Consider the following 22,258-nt stretch of genomic DNA (forward strand, 5'->3'; position numbering starts at 1 on the left):
AAAGCGTCAAAGAACTACTTGTTTTATTAGTTTACAGTATCATATTTATTTTGTTATTAATTAGAGGAATGCTGAAATAGCACCTTTGGAAGTTATATATGAATATTTCTTGTATAAATAATTCCCTGTATAAACCATTGTAGTTTTTCGGAAAAGAATAAATGCTTATTATTTATTAAATCAAAGAAAAGGGAAAACTCGTCTTCATCTCTCGAAGACGTCAACTTTGTTGGTGAAACGCGTGTCAAGAAGAATATTGCAGTTCACGTGATTGATGAAAGTGCTTGTTTTTGTATTCATTCTATGCCAGAGGTTCTAGTTGTATCTTGTTATCATCCATCTGTTCATATATTGTAAGATCTATATGGGTGTTTTTTAGGGACGATGCATTTTTTTTTAAATTATAAACTAAATTAAAAAACCTGTATTGTTTTTCCAAATATCATATTTATTTATGTAACCATACCAACAAAATAAATGAATAAATATTTGACTGGTTGCCATTACATATCAATGTTTTTTTCAAATGCTATTGAAAATGAGTTTTCGTAATTGCAATAAGAAAATATTTTGAAAAAGAGTCGAAAGTGGTGCTCTAATAATGGTAGCGCCCATTTATCCAACACATTAAAGTATTCATTATAAGTATTCCCTAATCAGTAAAGTAGGACAAAGGCAAATAATAAAGGGTCGAAAGTAGGTCTGAAAAGATGAGTCCAATGTTTTGATCTAGGTTAATTCATTGTGCATCGCGAGTATAAATAAGATGAATGGATCACTTATTCCATTATACAGCTGCAGTTGTTGAATGCAACGCCAAGATTCAATCCAGAATCAATTCAAGTTGACTTTACGATGAGGTGGTACACGAAAGTATATCTAATGTTGGTGGTTATTATAGTTTTGCAAGGCGCTTATTCGTTACCCATTCAAACCTCTGAAACAGTAAGTACCAAAATGGAAATAGTTTTAATTTTAACTTTGTGCTATTATTCAGCCGTTACACACATTTTACACAACACAAATAGTTAAGGAATGTATTAACAAATTGAGTGCATCTTTCTCGGTCACATCCTATTATATACCGAGATTTCGGAATTGTTTTCCGTCAATATTGCTAAACATATGACAAATATTCCTTTAGTACTTTCACCATACTTCTGAATAATCCAATGACTTGTTGAAATAGAACACTGAAAAAAAAAACTGATAACAGTCTATGAATATGTAGATGAAGGTTTCATACATACATTCGAGCCACATCGAAATCAATTGAATGCTACTGATGTTTGGGACGAATCTTTCCTGGACTGATGACAGGTAATACCTCGAAACCACTCTTTAGGTGAGCTACTCAATTGATTTCACGTGGTCCAACTGCTGAATGAACGAGAAACATCTGCAAGCCTCTGAAGCATCTTACATACATGTCAGTCGGAAATAATTCAATGTCCATCGTTGTATTAGCCGGGGAAGTAGTTTTTTTCATGCAGGCATTTACCAGAACTTGCTATGTAGGTACGCTGAGAGAGATGTATGTTTTGAGATTCCCTTTGAAAATATTCATTTTCTCATCTAGATGTTGCTCTATTCTTCATTTTTAGTCTACAAAAACGTGTCATTCGATATATTTGCAATATAGGACCAAGAATACCTTGTGAAATTTTTTGTGACTTGTGTAAATACAAAAGTGTACAGCATAAAGAAATTTTCTTTCTTAAAATTGTTTTTGTGTGTTATAAACAATGTTAATATCATATACCAAGTTTTTTTGAATATCGAAACAGTGCCTGACTTGCCATAAATTTACTTTCTATTTCAAATGGTTAATAAATTACTCTACCCCATATTCAGTTATTGTTGTTGTCTCGAGGGACTTCATGTTATCAGTTTCTACCTTATTTATTTGTTCTTATGCATATTTGTATGTATGCAAGTTTATTTTTTAATAATCCCTGTAAAATTTCAGCAATTATCTAGGAAATGTATATTATACTTTTGAGTGGTAAATGACATTTGTAAATATGATACTGTCTTCAGACAAAGTATATTTTTATTAATTAAATGTGAAACATACGTGAAATCACACCCTACCTTTTACACAATGAGCATGCCATTTCGACCTACAATCTTCATCGTTCAATTTTTAGGCATTGGAAACCATGAATCAGGTACCTCAATGGCACTGCATGAGATACAGGAAGTTCGAACTAGTACGAAGGTGTAGAGGATACAAGAATGGTATACGAAGATCCTGACCCCCAAATTTATTTACTAATTTTAATTGATCTCAGTGATTAGAATAAGTAATTTATTATTCATCAGTAAAATTATTTAAACTGAAATGTATATAACATCTCTTTTAGAATTTTCTGTTACCTTGATATTATTTATTACACTAACTTTGAACTATTATTGGAAAATTTTCGATTGTGATTCTAATCCTATCTCAATCAACAATTCATCAATCAACCACCTCCAAATTTTATTCTGGAAAGTAATGGGAGATAAAATAGAATAGTGAGAATTTTTTGATGAAGGTAATGGGGGTACATTTTAGGGGTATATAAAGTTTTCATTTCTTGATACAAACTGTCACAGAATAATGTGTGTTTGAAAACAGTGCTTTTACATTAACCAGCTGTTGCCCTCTTGCGAACGCCAATCCTCAAAAATCTGATATAAACCAATTTGCAATGCGACGTTTCGTTCATTAGATTTCATCAATTTTTTTTAATAATACATGGGACACATGGTTGGGGCTTGGCTAATAATTTATCAGTGAATGTATCTAAATGCAAAACTATAAAGTATATAAAGAAAAAAATCAGTGAATTTTCATATAATTTGGAACTGGATGGAATTGTCTTATTACAATATAATTCCATAAAAGATTTACGGATTGTCTTTGATTCTGAACTGAGTTTTCTTCGGCACATTAATCATAAGATTTCAGAGGCATGTAGGATGTATGTATCTTTAATGGGGTACCTCGAAATTTAAATGGCTCAGTAGATCAGGACAGTCAATAAATGGAGGCATAAAATAGATGTCAAGCATATTATCTATGCTTTCAAAGTTCAATCTGGTTTATATTTATATTGACTGTCCTGATCTACTGAGCCATTTAAATTTCAAGGTACCACAATTCGCAGGCAGAAAAAAATTAAACTTTCTATAATTTCCGACCAAGAACCAATGTCCTTCGAAATCACCACAATATGGAACAATTTTAACTAAATTTGTAACTCTTTTGATTTATTCTGGAATAGCTTGAAGCAAATATAGCATGTTAGTGCAAAATCTGTAATATTTTACTTACTTGTTTTTCTTTCACTATACTTGAAGTCATCTATTTTTGTAATGGCATTATTTTCCTTTCTTTCAACTTCTGTTGTTCTAACATTGCTCTGTAAGGGGATTGTACAATCTGTTGGGCAATAAATGCTATTATTATTATTATAACAATGACGATAGTTGCTTGAAACCAACAAAAACTGCAACTGCAATAGTTTTCATGTAAGTGTAAAATTGAATAATCCAAATAAAACATTCTATATTGTAAAGTAATATTTATTTTCTTACAGTTTGATTTACACAATGATTGAATAAAGGGAAAATCAGTACAAAATTGTATAAAATAATGAAAACTCTCTTCCGCTTCAAATTCAATATTTTTTGATAACCTGTTGGATTATTTAACTCTTACACCAAATTCACTGACAACACTATAGTTGAATCTTTTCTATAAATAAAATTTCAGAAACTGAAATAAATAATCTCTCATTACACAGCGCATTCATAAAGTCATATTCCAATTTGATAAAATTCAAACAAGTTAACTGAAAAAACTCGTTTTGCCACGAACCTTTTAGATGATTAATATTGAATAAATTGGAATATTTGATCTAACGTCCACTTTAATTTTCAAATTATCAGTGGTTTAGTTGCCAATTCTTCAAATTTTTACATTTCATGTATATAAATGCTATTTACAAAAACCACTTTGGCAACTGATTCATTAGGTAATCTTCGATTATACAGGGCAAGGACAAGAAAATAATAATAATATTTCAGTAGATGGTTTGAGAATCACAGAAATACAAAACTCAAGTGAAAATGTCTAGTTTGATGTAATATCTAAAGCAATCATTACAAAGTTGGCATATTTTTAGAAAAAATCCTAACTATTATTTCCACTAGCCAAATTAAAAAAGAAATATTTTTAGAAAATCAATAACCCAAATACATGTCGGTGTTTGTTACTTATGATTTAACCCGTACATTTAAACTAAGATCCATAGTTTTCGAAGATGGAATCCCATTAACAACCTGCCATAAATATTTACAAAAGAAATACGATTCATAAAAGTGTAAAGAATTGAAAGTGACTTTCTGGTTGCCCTGTTAATTTAATATCACCCACCAGTCCAATTAACAATAATCTGTATGAATATTTCTAGATCATAGTCACTGCCTGTGTTAGTACAATAGTAATATACCAGATCTCATTCAGTATGAAAGATATCAGAGCATTTGTCAGATAAAAACAAGACAGAACAAAATTTGTTAGAAAAAATTCTTTGTGTTTTTTAAAAGCGTGATGGTTTGAAAGTCTGAAATTATTTTTCAATTGTTTTTTTTTCGGAAAAGGAGGCGAATTAAAAAAAAAGATTGTCTATGACTATTGAAAAAAGATGGAAATGAGTGTATCCCACTAAAAATTTTCATTGTGGTGGAAAAATTGTTTTTTTTTCTAAAGTTTCACTTGATAAAATGAAAGAACTCAAATAGCGTTATTTAACATAAACTTGTAAGTTGTTATCAACTTCTTGGAGAAGTGGTTAGAACTCTAGGTATGCCAGTCGTCCTGGGTTCAATCTCGAGTCAAGTAACATATCCGACAGTTTTTTTTTTCTACTCGATTTTCAAGCTATTCCAAATTGAATAAAATTATAAAAAAAAGGAAACATTATCAAAAGCATTTTTAGGTTACTTCTTGTTATGAAATATAATAGTATCACTCTGATTCGAGATATCCTAAACAAAAATATTTCATTTTAAAATATTTCTGCCATAAGACATAGAAAAAGACATTTAGATGCAAGCCGAAGGCAACCATCAAGAAACTTCATTTTCACATAATAACCACATTTCTCGCTCTTTGAAAAACATATTAAAGCTGAAAAATAAAATCAGAAAAATGCTCCAACTTTGATTTTTGAAGTATTACTCTCATATTTATTTGTCTTTTATGTTTTTCACAATTCTCAATATTATTGAATCATTATATTTACTATGCATAAAAACTTTAAATGAAAGAAATATTGTGTTTTTTAAAGGTAATCAATTTGAGAATATTTGGTTTTCTATTTTTGATATCAATTTTATCGAATAAGATTCAAGAAATATTTTATCGTCTTGAACTCCTGCAGAAAATAATTTGTCTGCGTTATGCCAAAATTAAAAACATTTTGACAAGAAAATTGTGAATTCAAAAAGTATATGGAAAACAAAAATATATAAATCCACCTCTAATGATCGTATCTCATTTTTTCATCCAGCTATTTGGAAAGTTCAAAATGTATTCTCCTTTTTCAAAGTCACAGATAACAAATTTTTTCTTTGTTAAACAATTTTAATGCTCAAAAATGAGAGTTAACGCTCCTTCATACTGGCTAAGGACTGGCACTGTTACAGTCAACATCGTCTTAAGCTAAACATAAAAACAAAAACAGATTAAAAATTACAACAAAACAACACAAAACTCGAATAGAGGACTCCAGAAAAATACAATTAATAAAAATATGATAAACCTTGTAGAATAACAACAGATATTTGCAAGACAGATAGATCGAAAATTGATTTTTTTATAGAATGAAACAAATGAGAACTTCACCAGAGTTTTATTAATGGCACATTTATACGGAATTTTCGAGGTAATAATCACATTTCTATATCAAAGCTGTAAATAAATGTTTCTTCCAGTTTTTTTACGAAATTGCCGGCACTGGATGAAAATCATATCAAAACACAGTGCTATTTTCACATAACGTAAAGTTGTTTGGTACTACCTGAGTTCCATTTGAACCAGGCATATCAGCTGGGATTTTGTCTTCTTTAATTGTGACCCCGGCCGTGGAAGCCAATGTTTTTATGTTATTCACAACTGTTGTCTAAATTTCAATGACAGGTTTGGATACAGACTTCTTGATTTGTAAATGATTTTTAATGTCCACAGAACATACATTCAGGGACTTTCTAAGTACAATGAATAATCATGTTCAATCTGAAAATAAGTTGATGAATCAATTTTATAGTTAAATGTTGAAGTGTTCAAGTCGGTTCTGCGAAAAAACTAGTAGAGTGATTTTGTCAAAATATAGGAAGCATGTAATTTTTGATCAAACTCCTCAAAATACTATTTGCTAATATTTCTTCGAATCTAAGGAACAGCACGAATGAATATTTGCTATTGTATAACGAAACACATGCTGTGGTTTTACTTTCTTAGTGAAAATATTACACTTGGTTGTATGTTTTTAGTTCAACCCTTTCGCAACACTCTGCATATTACATAAATGTGTGGAAGCTACTAGATCGCTAATTGACTATTCTTGTCGGATTTGAAATTAACTCTTTTAGAATAATCAATAAATCATTATGGTAAATATCTAAAAAAACTGTTTCCTCACGAAGTATAAACTACTACATTTTTACCACAGTGAAAGGGTTAAGTGTTTTGCCTTTCTAGTTATTGAAATCTTTGAAAAATGAGACAATGATAATAACTTGAAGTAATACACTTCAATTTATTATTACCTCGACATCGATACTCTCTGTTACTTATTCTGAGGTTTCATTCCACAAAATATTTTTTTCGATGTATTTCCAGCCAACGGCAGCAATTCTCAACGTACATCTCATACCGCACGACACTATAAGAGGAGGGGGCGTGACACAGGAGCACAAACAGTAAACGGAATGTTTACCCGAGTCGAGTCTCTGATGCAGAGAAACTAAACGCACTCATTCGACGGGTCGCGAGTGCCGACACCTGCCCTATACGGATATCTCGTAGTTCATGTCATAGACGCTGGCACGATCTGGGGTGGAAGGGCGCTGCCCGACATGCGCTGTGCACTGTGGGGCACCCTCCTGTGTAGTGTCGGACATCTCGAGTGCCCTCACGAATGACATGGGCCTCCGACGGTTATCGGAAGGGGCGGGGCCCCCGCCGGGTTGCTTTCTGTGAACCTGGGGACTCTGTGGGGGCGGATACACGGGAACGCCCCCCCGAGCGGCGGGGTGGTAAGTCCGGACTGGGGGGGCGGCGTAGGGCTGCTGCTGCTGCGTGGGGCTTGTCGGGTTTGACCTATAGAAGTCCGTGGGAGGCGGATAACCGGGGGAGGTGTCCTTCCACATGTAGACGCCCCGCTGAGGTGAGTTTGCTAACTCGCGGATGTTGTCGACGGTGTTGTTGGATCGTGGGTACGAGAGCTGCTCCTGCCTTACGAGCTCTCCCTCAGACATGAAGCGTCGCTGCGGACTGCCGCCGTAGCTTTGCGGGGGCATCATCTGGCGCTGCTGTTGCTGCAGGTGGTGGTGGTTGTCCTGAGAGGGCTGGAAATCGTAGTAGTGGGGGGGCTGGTTCTGATAAACCACACCGATGAAGTCGGGCCTTCGTGGCTGAGTCGGAGTACTGGGGTTAGATCTGCGAATAGCACAAGCGACTACTGTATACTAGCGGTACCAGACAAAACGCAAGCGCCAGCGCGGCTTCAAAGCTCAACACATTCCGCATAGTCATCTGGCCTTTGTCAATTCCAAAGATTTACCATTCATTGACATTTCATATAAAAATATTCCACATTGAAATTTGAGAAAATATTCATCTACTATCACTAATCTACTTATCATAGCTATAAGGCACATTCAGCACAATTTTAAGAACTTATTCTATATTAGGGATTCAGTTGGGACGAAAATTAAATGTTTCTTGTCATTTCAAACCACTATAGACAAATGTTTCTTGTCGAACTTTTTTTGAGGATTTTCACCTTCTACAATCTGAAAAACATGAAAATTATAATGGAGAACTTTATACGAGTGTAGAAAAGGCAAACTTTTTAGTTCATCCCGATCAGTTACTGCGTAAAATCAAAGTATTTTTCGCAAATAAAAGTTCTATTTTGTCTATTAAAAAATTTGCTAAGAAATAATACAATACTCTTAACCGTTTCAGGGGCCAAAATCTGCCTCCGTCTTCAGAAATGGACAAAAAATTCAAATATATTTGCAGTTATTCCTTTGCTAATTATTTATTTCTCAACTTTTTCGACAAGATGCCCATTCTACACTCGTATAAAGTTCTCCATTATAATTTTCATATTGTGGAAGGTGAAAATACCCAAAAAAAGGACGATAATAAACTGATTTTCCTCCAGAAAAAATGACTTTCGTTCAACAAATGTTTTCTCTCAATATTTGTTTATGATTTATGCTATCTACCTTAACAAAATATTGATCTTATATGGGAATAATGAAAAATAGTACAAGTTTTTCACTCAACAGCATGTTCTTCATGAATTTTCAAAAAATGCAATCTTGAAAAAAGCTTATGGCAGAAATAGGAAACTACCAAATATTTATTTTAGCCTTTTCGTCAACTTCTGTAACATGCACTCCAATAGCTTTTGAAAGATGCTAGGCGATACTACTATTCGTTTAAATTCTTCAACATCGCCAGCAGAATGTACACTTCCAATAGTAATACAAATTCATGAATCAATATACAGATTATAACTGTAACATTACTTGTACTACCTCAATAAAGTATTATAATATAAAAATATGAACAACCATCCAAAACAAGCTTCTTATCTAATCAACTGTAATGCAATATTCTTCTCACCAACCAAGTTGGCGTCTTCAGGAGATGAAAAAAAACAATTCCAAAGCTGAAACTGATATCTATTTATATCTAACAGGACTTTCACTTTACAATACACATCAGTAATATGTGAATTTTTTTCGTGAAGGGGATACAATGGGCTGTTTGGGATGGAACCTTTGTCATTGTCCATAGTTCTCATGCCAAACTTCACTATTTTCCAAAAATTATAAACTTAGAGAAGTAGCGAGCAAAAACCTTTCTTTCCCAAAAATTATTCTCTCCTAAAAATATACCCCTTTCAATTCATTTAAAAATCTAGTGTCATGTACCGATTTCAATAATTTCAGACAGTTTTCGTTTATTCTATGGTCGTTCTCCAAGTTTAATTAGGAATCGTAAATTTAGAGGGAATTTTTTTAAATTTTCGATTTTTCAAAAAGACATGGATTCACAATTCATTCTCCTTCCATAAAAACCAAGATACACTAACATATTAGATCATGTTTTCAAAAAGTTGAACGTGAAAGTAGCCCTTGAAACTTCTTTGCTCAATTCAACAACAGAAATATATTGTTCAGATTAAGCAAGCTATAAAAACTCGTTTCAAGGAACACACAGAACATTTCCAAGACCAATAAATAAAAATGAAAATAAATGAAAACTGTCTGAAATTATTGAGATCGGTACATGACAATCTTTCTGAAAGCTTTCGAAAGTCTGGAAATAACAAAGTACGGCACGAAAATTATGAACCGCAACAAAAAGTCCCATTCCAAACAGCACATTGTATTTTTTTAATGAATCAATCTGTTGAAATTTGCGGGAACTTTCACGAGAAAATTTCCCGCAAATTGTTACCTGAAATCATATCGTAAAGTGAAAGTGTATGATTTAACGCGCACCGAGAAGAGTATTGCATTGCTGGTGATTGAGAACGGTGCTTGTTTTAGATTTATGCTACGCCAGAGGTTCCAGTTTTACCTTTCATTATAAACATCCATAATTAATATAAATAATCATTTCGTGAAAATTAGTAGGTCTGTTTAAAAAAAATTTCAACAAAAGTAGGTTTATATTCAAACAGACTGTATCCATTGTACATTGAATCCCTATTATTTATTTCAAATAAAATTATTTTTAATGATATTGGGATTTTTCAAGGAAAAACTCTACTACTATTACTACTATTGGAGTAACATCAATATTCCACTAATGAATAAAGAGTGCTGCAGTGCCTAACTAAAAAAAAAAAAAACATGCAGAGCTTACATCTAGTTAAGCAATTTATTGTGCAATATAAGAACTTTCGAACAGATCAAGATATCAAGGTCGGACAAAATTTACGTAAAAAATGTAGTGTGGATCATTTTTCACGAGAGGGTGCTACCAATTTTTTTACAAATAGAAAGAGGGTCTTGTGATAAGTCGTTTGATACATCTTTCAATTCCTATCCAAAATTTTCAATTCTTCAAAATAAGATCAGTCGAACAATTGGGAATTTTACATTAGTTGTGGGATTTAGAAACAACCGATAAGTATCATGATTTTAAGAAAAAATGTATTCTAAACTCACTTCATTTCATTTCAGAAAATGTTCAAAATAGTCACCATTCATTTCTTGACAATAATGAAGTTTATTTACAAATCTATCATGGAATGTTTCTGGGGTAATTTCGCTAGGAACACCTCTTACTATAACCATGAGCTCTGAAGTATACCGCGGTACTTCAGATCTCACAATCCACACAAAAATCTAAAGGTGTCATATCAGGTAATGCAGCGGGACATACTAAGGAATCATGTTCACCTATCCACTGATTTGGATAGGTGGATTACTCATTGTAATAAAGAAGTCCCTCATCTTGCTGAAACATACGTTCAGTTGAGAACTCATTTGGATTTGACAACTTTCAAACCGGTAGACAGGCAAATTTGATCCCTTACATTAGCCCACTAGATCACCTGATATGACACCTTTAGATGTTTTTGAGGGGATTCATGTAATATCTGAAATGTACAATACACAACTAAAATTCATTTAGGAACTTGTGGATAGAAAAAGATTGTAAACTGACTTCGTTATTGTCAGGGAATGAATGATAACATTTTGAATATGGAGTAAGTTTTGAATGTTTTTATTTTTCTTAAAATCATGATATTTATAGTTTGTTTGCAAATGGTTGAAACGAATATAAAACTGCTAATTACTCAGGTATGATTTTATTGATTTCCAAGGATGAAAAAAGTATCACTCAAAAAATTGAAATGCCAATCAAACGAGTTATAACAAGACCCCCTTGAGCGGAATTTAAAATTAAAAATATCTTATCACTTTGATAAAAAAAAATCTTGGTTTCCTTTACTTACTATCAAGAATGCACTTTGATTATTCATAAATAATTCTAGTTCTATGCACGAGTAGATATTTATACTCTTGCTAATTCACCCATTTAATTTTAGACAAGTCAAAAGAAAAAAAAATACTAGTGCAAATCATGCAATAAACTATATTGATTAGTTTTTTTTTAATATGGATTTTCATCTAGTATCGGCCAGTTCTATTAAATTATTTAAAAAACATTAGTGGTATTTCACACAAAAGAAAACAAAACAGTAAAATTCAAGTAATAACACACAGAAGAGACATATAAAGAACAAGCGGGGAAAACATATTGCACAATGAATTGAAAAACTTCATCGTTGTCAAATATTATATTACAAATGCCTGTGGTGTGATCTACAAAAATACATGAAGAAATTCATACATGGATGAAAATCAACACTATTAAAGCTTTAAAAACGAAAGATCCGTCTTTCCGTTTCGAAATAGATGCTGTGTTTACTGTAACGTCACAAAATAGGTACCAATTAACAGGATTCAAACAACATTCGAGGCAAAAAAATTCAGTATTCTAAACCAGCAAAATGATACAGCTGAAAAAGGGTAGTATACTCAATAAGAAAACTTATAACTGATTGATATGATTGGGTCTGAGAAAACAGACTGAGAAAAATATAAAGGCAATATTTCTGAGAATTTATAATTTCAAAAATCTGATCAATTCATCCAGTGAAACCAATATTAATTATAGGGAGTTGCATTGGTATTGGGATGATAAATTTATAGTCTAAGTCGTAGCTTAAAATCAGAGGACCTAAAAGCCATCTACTGAATCAGTAAAATAAGTGTGATAAAATAAATTTCTGTGTTCAGTAAGATTTGAACCCAAGAATTCTGATTACTAGTCCCGTGTTCAAAAAACTACTCAACAAAAGCAGTGTGACAATAAAAACTATTTGAGTTTCAAACAATACTCATTTTGTTATCAAGTGAAGAACTTTAATTTTTTTTGGCACATGAAAATTAGACGATTCAAAACGAACCGTCACCTCAATAATTAAGTTTGACATTTGAGAATTTTTTTTGGGGTAGTGAATCTCAAGGGTTTACTTGCCATTGAAAATAATTGAAACACCACTGAGAAGTTTTTAATTTGCTTTTATGTGATTATCTTTCGAAGATGGTGAGTTGAAAGTCGCATTCCTTTGGGGAATGTCTGTGGACACTCAGCGAATATTCATTCTACAAAAACAATGTTTGAGAAAAATTTTTAGTCTACCTAGAACAGAGAGTTGCAGGGAAATATTTACTGAAAAGAAAATTCTTACTCTTACAAGTATGTATGTGTATGAATGTGTTATTTTTGTTAAAGAAAACATGTCATTATTTGAAATTTTTTATAGGAATCACTCTCATAATACCCGCAACAAAAACAGTCTTCTCAACTTAATGACACGTTTTTCTTTCGTACAGAAAAATGTTCCTTTTTCTGTGATTAATATTTATAACAAAATACCTGATTCCATCAAAAACTTGCCTGTTAGAAAAATGAAAAAGGAACTAAAAATCATGCTTTTATCAAAGGCTTATTATTTGGTAGAAGAATATTTCACTGAGACTTTGAAATGTCTGCCTGTTTATATTTTTTGTCTGACTGTTTTGTATACTTTTACAATGTTATTATTGTACTATATGTTTGTCTGAAATGTCTTGTAGTATGCAATGTGTTTATTTATATATATCCATATATATATACCGGGTGTCCCACATTTTATGTGACAGGCAATATCTGGTTTGTTGAAGGAGATACACAAAAATGTTTCATACAAAAGTTTTAGGAGTTCATGAGAGCTATATTTTGATATAATTTTTAAATATACAGGGTGTTTGGTGTAGGTGCTACAGACCAAAATTCCATTTTTTAAAATAGAACGCCCTGTATATCATTACATATTCAGATGCTACGTTAAATTCTGATATCATTTCATGTTTGGTTTTTGAAATTCGGTTACGGCGTTTTTGAGTTATTGCACTTTTCCTTAAATATAGTTTCAAAAAAACTTATTTACTCGTACACGAATCCAGTCTATATTTTTTATTAAATTGAACTAGACTACTACTGAATACAAACCATTATTCTCACCTCTACGATACGATATCGATATCAGTTGAATATAATAGTGAAATTCTTGAGAATGTGACTAACTTGAGGGTGAATTGCTTTATATTGCACAATTTCATCAAGTAGCTTATGCTTGTTGATGCCATAGTAACAAATGTTGTTGAATTGTATCTACTTGTCAGTTCGATTCAGTGATTCTTTGCAAAACAGTAACTGTGTTCTTTGTGCGAAAACTCCAGTATGCCTTTCGCGTTTAGTCCAAGTGATTGCATTGATATGTTATTAATTTTTGGGGAATGTCAGAAAAACTGCCATCAAGCACAACGTCTATACCAAGAACGTTTTCCAGACAGACCCATTCCGTCACGAATGACTTTTTCGAGAGTTGTAGAAAAATTGCGAACTGGGTCATTTCCTTCTACTATAAAGCATCGTCATCATACGAGATCTGTTAGAACTGAAGATTTAGAGATCAATGTGTTGGCTTATATTATTATTCATCCACATGTTTCTATCCGTACTCTTGCAGAAGAAGTCGGTGTAAGTAAATCTAATGTACAGAGAATTCTGAAAGAAAATAAATACCACCCATTCAAAATTCAGTTGGTACAAGGTTTGAAACCCACGGACTTTGAACGACGACTTGAATTCATTGCTTGTATTCAGGTAATATTACATGAAAGTCCTAACATATTCAGTCAAATTTTGTGGAGCGATGAATTGCGATTCCACAATAATGGAGTTGTGAATCGACATAACAATCACTATTGGTCTCAAGAAAATCCCCACTGGGTCCGCGAAAGTAATTTTCAAACTACTTGGGGTATTAATGTATGGTGTGGATTGTTCAATGGCCGCATCATAGGACCTTACTTTTTCAATGAAAATCTCAATGGATTGCGATATTTACATTTTCTAGAAAATGATTTGATCCAGTTGATGGAAGATATTCCCATAGCAGAACGACAAGGAATTTGGTGGCAACAAGATGGTGCTCCTCCTCACAATTCACAGGTTGTTACTGAATATCTGGATAGAACGTACCCAAATAGATGGATTGGTAATAAGGGTCCAATTCGGTGGCCGGCTCGTTCCCCAGATTTATCACCGCTTGATTTTTTCCTATGGGGTTATTTAAAAGATATTGTTTTCACTACTCCCCCTTTGAATGTGGATGATCTGAAAATGAAAATTCGACTAACGTGCAGTGATATTACGCCTGATATTATAAGAGCGACTTGTACGAGAGAAGTGATTCGACGTTTCGAAGCCTGTATAATATCTAATGGGCATCACTTTGAACAATTTTTATGACTTATTCCTAGGTACCTACCATTCTTATGAAATGATTTATCAAGTTATATTATTTACATTGTTATTAATTAAAGATTTGTTTTCGAATACACCTCTTTCAATTTCGCAATTGTTTCATATTCAAAATGATTCCTGACTGAATTCCACAACTCAAAATTGAAACCATTACTTCGAACACCCAAAATTTTGACTAATTTTCATGTGATCTGATGCAGAGAGAATAATTGTATGAGATATTTTTAAAAATAATAGTCGTTCTCAAGACTTTACATTTTAAGCAATAACTAAACAACGCCGTAACCGAATTTCAAAAACCAAACATGAAATGATATCAGAATTTAACTTTGCATCTGAATATGTAATGATATACAGGGTGTTCTATTTAAAAAAATGGAATTTTGATCTGTAGCACCTACACCAAACACCCTGTATATTTAAAAATTATATCAAAATATAGCTCTCATGAACTCCTAAAACTTTTGTATGAAACATTTTTGTGTATCTCCTTCAACAAACCAGATATTGCCTGTCACATAAAATGTGGGACACCCGGTATATATATATATATATATATATATATATATATATATATATATATATATATATATATATATATATATATATATATATTTTCATTTTTTATTTTTTTGGAAATTTTTTCATACTCCTTTATACATTAACATGTTCTACACCTTTGTACCAAAGAACTAATAAAGATAACTATCTATCTATTAATTACTGGTTCAAAGGTGTGAGTTATGAATTACTTTGTTTACTTACTGAATGAGAAATATTCGCAAAATTGACATTTATTTCAATAGTGATAAAAATTAAATTTTCAGTATATTTGATCTGAGGTGATGCTTCTACCAAAAAGCTGCTGAAATAAGTAAATTATCTGGCTGATTGAATTCAATTATTTAAAAAAGCGTCAATTATTTTAGCGTTTTTTGTTGGGTGAGTAGGCAAAATAATCCATAACTCACACCTTCAAACCAATAAGTCGGAGAGATTCGTAACTTACCACCTTCGAAAAAAATCACAGATGGAATTACTTTTTAGCGGATTTCATAAATAAAATCAGTTTCCTCATTGACAGATTAGGTTGTTTGGATTAGTAGCCACATTGTTTAGTTTTCATAACTTTCTTGGCTTATTTCGGATGCACAAATTGATGATGCATGTGTAAAGATCCATTGACCGTACTATAACTTAGCTTTTGTTGAGATGATGTTTATAAAAAAGTATTCTGCCATTCATTTTTTGGAATAGGTTCATTCTTGGCCAGAGATCGCCCTCACTTGCTAACTGTATTTCAAACGCGAATGAGAACAAATAAAATTATACTTTGAACACATCTAGTATTTAACGTGTTATCATGGTAAAACATAAACAAAGATTGTACTTTTGATGAGAAAATTCCAAGAGTTCTCAAACAAAAAAATCGATAAAATGGAAATTTTTTGAAGTTGTCCTGTCCACAAATAGATAGTAGCAATGAAAACCCCGATGCAACTTTCAGGCCCTCGTCCCAGAACGATTCTCTAGAAAGACACCATCTTTGTGCTTCACGCAAAAAAGACAAACTCAGATTTATGTTTACCTTCTGACGGGAGTAGAGAGCGCGAGTGGCGTGGGAACTCCAAGCGCCTTTATCCTCTGCTGCATAGTTGGCGAAGGTCGCTGGGGCCCCAAGCTATCGGGGGTGCCGCTCCTGTTAGAGTCGAGGCCTCTCGGCCGCGGATGGGGGCTACTCCGGGGGTAATGCACGACGCCGCGTGGGTGTCTTGGAGACTCGCCATCGACCGTCGAGGGGGGCAGAAAGAAGTTGCTTTTCGAACCATGTCGCTGCAGAGGCGGCGTTGGTTCGCAGTCTTGGGATTGTGATGCCGAAGGCTCCATTTCGAGCTCACAGCCTTCTCGACCAGGCGACATCTGAAAATGACAATTTTTCAAGATCTGTCCCTGAATTTTCACATTGATTTCTAATCTTCATTCATTTATTTTAATGAACAAAGCCAATTTACAGGTAATTATATACTCAAAGAATTTTGAAAAAACACAGATTTTTGAAAGATGATGAACATGAAACAAATAATTCCAGACTATAATGCTGATGATTTGGGTAATAGAAAACACAGTTTTATAATGCTTATATTTTGGTTTAAAAATATTTATATTTAATGAAATTATACAAAATCCAAATTTAATGAAATGTAAAAAATTTAGGATATGATCCTATGAAATATATCCCAAATCTGTTTAAACTTCCTTACTGAGATACTTAGTGGAATAGGGTAAATTTTCCCATAAAGGTTATGTATTCGTATATGCAATAATAGTAACTATTTATTAAGAAAATTCCTAAAATTTTCCATAAAAAAATAAATCCAGAAGTTATTTTTTTATACCAGGAATCCATTCTAAACTGACAAAGATACCAAATAACCTTAACTACAGACATTTCAAGTTTTTAGTACCGTAAAAAATTGTATATTTTGATATTTTCAACACAAATTTCAATCCAAAATTGATCAGGATAGATCAGGAGTATATAAGCTGACTTGTGGCTCTTGTCCAAAACTGTATATTGGCCAAACAGGAAGAACATTTTTCCAACGAATTAAAGAACATAGGAGTAGTTTTGTAAATAGAAAGACCAATTCCACATTTGCAAACCATCTTTTAGCAGAAGGACATGAGTTCAATCATGAGTACGAGGTGTTACATTTAGAAGAGAAGAGTTTGAAACTTAATCATCTAGAATGTTTAGAAATCAATAGATTCAGGAATTCGGGTAATTTACTGAATGATCAATTAGAACTCAATAACTCTCCGTTACTGAATATATTTTTTCAAATGTGAAAATGGAACATAAGTGCAGGTAATTTAATTCGTTAGAAACTCAGGTAAAATATCAGCTACTTAAAATTCAGGTACTTCGTTTACAGGTACTTTGATTTCAGGTACTCCATAAACTATATATATATTTAGTATTGAATGTGTAGAATTAGTTGAAAGACACGCCAGATGAAGCCATTGTATGGCGAAACACGTGTTGCTTTTTTGTAAAACAATTTAGTGAAAATCTCACAATAAAGTGTTTTTGGAATACGTTCAAAATTTCTACTCTTCCTCTCAAGATCCAGGTTAGTAATAACCTCATATGCTTCTATTTTGATAGAAAAAAAATATTTAGAGCCCAATGCTCAAAAAAAAGAACTCACTTTGTTGTAAGCATTAGAGTTGATATTTCTCACTCCGTTGCTGTTATCCATGTAGGTTTTCACTTGACTGTCGTTCGTAATCGTAGCAATAGGTCCGTGAGGACAGTGTTTTCGTTTCGCATTGTATTTATGAGGTTTCATAAGACTGAAAACATAAATACATAAATTATCCGGTGCATTATGAAACAACATATCAACTTGTACTGTACCTTGGAAACTGAGGACCGAACTGGGTGTAGCAGCAGTTATCCCAGCAGCCTCTAGAAAAAGGGTTGTAGCCACCCTTGAACTTACCAGTGACTTGTTCATTTGTGGTGCGTCCTCGAGACACCAGAACCATGTGGAAGCCTGTCAAGCCAAATATCGGAATCGACAAAAGCGCCACCAATGCCATTAATACCATACTGAAGTTGTGTTAAGGAAGATGATTCTATTTCATATATTCTCGTTCATTCTGAATAATTTTCATCAGTTTTTAATTGAATGTTATTCCATATACTGACGTTATTTTCTAATAAAAATGTGAAATAATTTTTCAAAAAGGATACGCAATAATGGGTTGAGGCTTGGAGTAGACATCCTCACAATGTAATATAAAGATGAGGCTCAATGTAAATATACTAATCATGTGTATACTTAATGATATGAGGAAGAAAAAGAAGAACCTATAGTTTCTCCTTCCTATACAGTTGTTCACCCAAGGACAGTGATGATCAAAGGTCTGAAAATCATTTTAAATTAACATGGGAAAGACCAACCGAAAAATGCCTAATTGGAAAATTGCAGCACATTTGGAAAAAATCAAAGTTGGAGGCATCTAAAAAATATATTTGAGATTGATTTAGGATTGGCTAGGAATCACACGTTTAAAGGCAAGATCTCATCAATTCTTAGCTCGCACAAGTTCCAACTTTTGAGAGTTGTTGTTTGTAGGGGGGCAACAGCTGGTCACAGGAAAAACAGTTTTTTTCAGATATAGAACATTAAATTGAATGGAGTGTATTTATAGGAAAGATTAATTTTTGGGAAAGAACAAATAATCTGTTCCCAAACACTACAACTGCAACTCTCTTTCTCGAAGCATGTTTTGGTGTTTGGAAACTATGATTCTTTTGAATTCATTCTACGTCAGATATTCCACTTCCACCTTTCAAAACTAAAAAGGACTTTGAAGGAAATGAAACATTCTATGAAATATCAAATAACTCATGTATATGACACCCATTTTTATAAAATGATAACTAACTTTACAAATATGATGAAGCCTAAACTCAAAACATATGAAATCAATTGATATGGAGACCCTGCAAAAAATGTATCTGTGTAATAATATATAACATAAATAGGTATACCAATTTGTATGTGTTTATTTGTATCAAGTCCCAGAGTCTTCCTAAAAATTTTAAACTTCAATGTTAACCTATTTTCATTATTCATTTCCACAATATTATAAGTACATTTCATCACCAAAATTTTTTTCATTAACAATGATGTGCAAAAGAATAGAATAAGGTTTCACGACCATGAACAACATATATAGGTAATTATTATGAATTTGCTTGTTCATTTACTAATAATCTCAACACCTATACTTATTTGTATAGATGTATACATTTACAATATAAATGTATAAGTGTTAATGCACCATTCAAGATAAATATATTATTGCCTAAAAAGAATATTTTTCTGTTTTTTATGTATCTTATTTCAGTTTTCTCTTCATTTAAACCAGTGTTTCTAAGCCTCTTACACAGATAAATATTTGTGGTGGAATAATTTCCAATTTGGTTATTAGAGAAATAGCTGATGAATCATTTACCTCCTAATATCACAGGTGTGGATAAATTAACTTCAGATAAAATATAAATTCAATGGTTTTCGAATGGAAAAATAACTATAAATAAAAGTTTAATCAGGTAAACAGATCAGTACATCTAAACCACAATTATACTTTAATTGTTCACGGTTATCTGCAGCAACAATTATTCCTATTTTGTTCTAGTTCATTCATCAAATGAGAGAAATTTGCCGTTTTAATGTTACAATCATTGAACAAAAAGATAGAAGTGTTGATTCATGAAATTATATTGAATACTTGAAGTGTTTACAAAATGAGTCTGATAACTAGGAATATGAGTCACCAGTTTAAAAATTTGGATTATATTTTTACTGGACCTAATAGTGCGAACAATGTTCCCAAATTGAAACGAACTTCAAAAAAGGTAGTACAGTATGTAACTAAGTTTGCATTAAATGTTACAAGTCTGATACTAGTGAAAATTCTATTATAACTCACCTCTATACAGTGGTTACACACACTGCAGTGGGAACACCTCGGTGGCCTATAGAATTTGCAAGTAACACACCATTTCATGCGAACGGTAATACCATTTATATCAACGTTCTTATAAAGGGGAGCTCTAAAGTCATCTTCTCTGTCTTCGTCAGGAGGGGCTGAGAGTATGACGGAGATTTAGTCATTAGTGAAATTATTGGAGTAGTTTTTTACCTTTGGGTATGACTCCAGGGTCCATGAAAGTGGCGAGGGTGAAATTTGCCAATACGAAGAAGGTGATAACCCCTTGATAAGCAGGAACCCATGGGTGATCTGGTATATAATACTGGGCACTACAATGAGAGTGGACGGCTAAATTTGGAAGTATAAACATACAGAAATAACTTACGGATAATAAAAAAATAGTGTGGTGGCTACGATGAGCAATGTCCAAGCAAATGTAGCTGGTATGTATCTAGTTTTGACATCGCACTTGGGCATAATGTATTTTTTTACCTAGATTCACCCTCAAGTTCTAGCAAAATGCTGAAAAACCTGTCTCATTCGGGTCAACATGGCTGGCACTCGCAGAGGCAAACACTACGAAAGAGAAATTGTGTAGAAGTCAACCATAGGCGGCACGGTACACCACAGACGTTTGTGTCAATTATTTGACGGAAAAAAACAGGTGTGTTGACATTGGGAAAATAGGATATTTTCAAATTCCCTAGAAACCCATCATGGTCACAGCACAGAACTCAGAATTGAACTCGAGATATTCATATAATTATGAGTTCTATGGGTAATTGTCACAGAACTGAAACGCATAAGAGTAATACCACCAACCTAAAAGCGACGTCACACTTTTCCGGTCTAGAAGATACCCTTAAGAGAGGCGCTTTGATCTAAAGAAACCAATAAACACCTATGCATTTTTTTATTCTTTCAATTATTGATGATGTACTCATATATGTTCCATACAGTGAAAGAAATATTTCTTGACTATTTTTTCTACAAAATACCCAAATTTGAAAATTTCCCCTCAAACGCTAACGCTATCAATAGATATCTTATGAACATTCAGAAAATTCCCACTGCGACCGTAGTTAATTATCAATAATAATACAATCGACTGATGAGTTATCAAGAATAATAATTAGAAAATGATTTCATATTTCTACCTCCTGATTAACAATTATTACAAAAAAAAAAATTTATAGAAAGCATCGAATATTTCAATTTCATTAATCTGTTTGAAAACAAATAAGTTTTTCCGATAATCAGCTGTCGCCCCCATACGAACGACAACTCTCAGAAGTTGAGAAACTTGTGCGAGCCAAGGACTAACGAGGTCTTACCTTTTAACGTGTGATTCCTAACACGGTCAATCAAAAAAGTTTAAATCGTCGCCATTTTCGTTTTAATATTATAGATGATTTAAAGTTTTATTTGTACTCCCAAGCAGTTTTCACAGCTTTGCCGGAGATAATGTATTTGTTAAGGTCAACATATTTTAAAATTTAGACATAACACTAGAAATGGATGTTTTTTACGGTTTTTGTTCTAGCATAATTGCAACCACTAAACACAGATATGCTTGTTTCTGGAGTCTAGCAGAACATGTGCCACGGTTTTAGTAGAACCCTTTTCAGTGGAAAGGATACAGTAAATTGAAATAATTTGTTTTTTTTAGTGTTCCAACTTTTTTGTTCCTTATTTAATTAATCGATGGATGTAGCCGTTACTATGTGATGGGAAATCATCATGAAAAATGAGAATTGAAACTACATGTTTTTTACCACTTTTAACGTTGTAATTATCATTTTTCATTGATATTTATTATTTACTTTTAATTTTTCAATATTTTCTTTTTTCAACTCTAATTTTTCATACTTAATTAATCGAATTTTATATCCATTTTTCTCCTTCATAGATAGACTACATCATTTGGAAATTTGTGATCGGAGCCACTTATATATGGAACACCCTGAGCAATTAAGGAGCGTGTTATTACCTCCTAATACATATGCCAAAACCTCGTAAAATGAACTTCAAATTTCCGAAACAAAACAAACTAAAACA

The 22,258-nt window shown here is 32.7% G+C and overlaps 1 protein-coding gene and 1 long non-coding RNA gene across 2 annotated transcripts; one reads left to right on the forward strand and one right to left on the reverse strand.

The window, feature by feature from the left end:
• Positions 1-488: 488 nt before the first annotated feature.
• LOC111503072 (uncharacterized) lies at positions 489-2,415 on the forward strand. The gene is made up of 2 exons (XR_002721829.2): positions 489-945; positions 2,151-2,415. It is a non-coding gene; the product is annotated as an uncharacterized lncRNA (long non-coding RNA).
• A 1,951-nt stretch (positions 2,416-4,366) lies between these two features.
• Positions 4,367-20,833, reverse strand: LOC141484873 (palmitoyltransferase ZDHHC8-like). Its single transcript, XM_074180492.1, has 8 exons — positions 20,586-20,833; positions 20,411-20,529; positions 20,198-20,355; positions 18,450-18,622; positions 18,111-18,305; positions 17,902-18,046; positions 16,278-16,609; positions 4,367-7,714 (listed from the first exon to the last, which is right to left on the reverse strand). Exons 1-8 carry the CDS (start codon positions 20,675-20,677, stop codon positions 7,063-7,065), a joined length of 1,866 nt encoding a protein of 621 aa, XP_074036593.1. The 5' UTR covers positions 20,678-20,833; the 3' UTR covers positions 4,367-7,062.
• Between the last annotated feature and the right edge of the window lie 1,425 nt (positions 20,834-22,258).

The sequence above is a fragment of the Leptinotarsa decemlineata genome, unplaced genomic scaffold, assembly GCF_025532065.1.
Source record: "Leptinotarsa decemlineata unplaced genomic scaffold, Ldec_3_MD MMD2_P_RNA_scaffold_2, whole genome shotgun sequence".
Lineage (NCBI taxonomy): Eukaryota > Metazoa > Arthropoda > Insecta > Coleoptera > Chrysomelidae > Leptinotarsa > Leptinotarsa decemlineata.

Coding starts and splice junctions, on each gene's coding strand:
- LOC141484873 (XM_074180492.1), bottom strand. CDS start 20,677: ATGCCCAAGTGCGATGTCAAAACTAGATACATACCAGCTACATTTGCT. Junction 20,356..20,410: donor CCCTGGAGTCATACCCAAAG/GTAAAAAACTAC, acceptor TCATACTCTCAG/CCCCTCCTGACGAAGACAGA. Junction 18,306..18,449: donor AAGCCTCAACCCATTATTGC/GTATCCTTTTTG, acceptor ACACAACTTCAG/TATGGTATTAATGGCATTGG.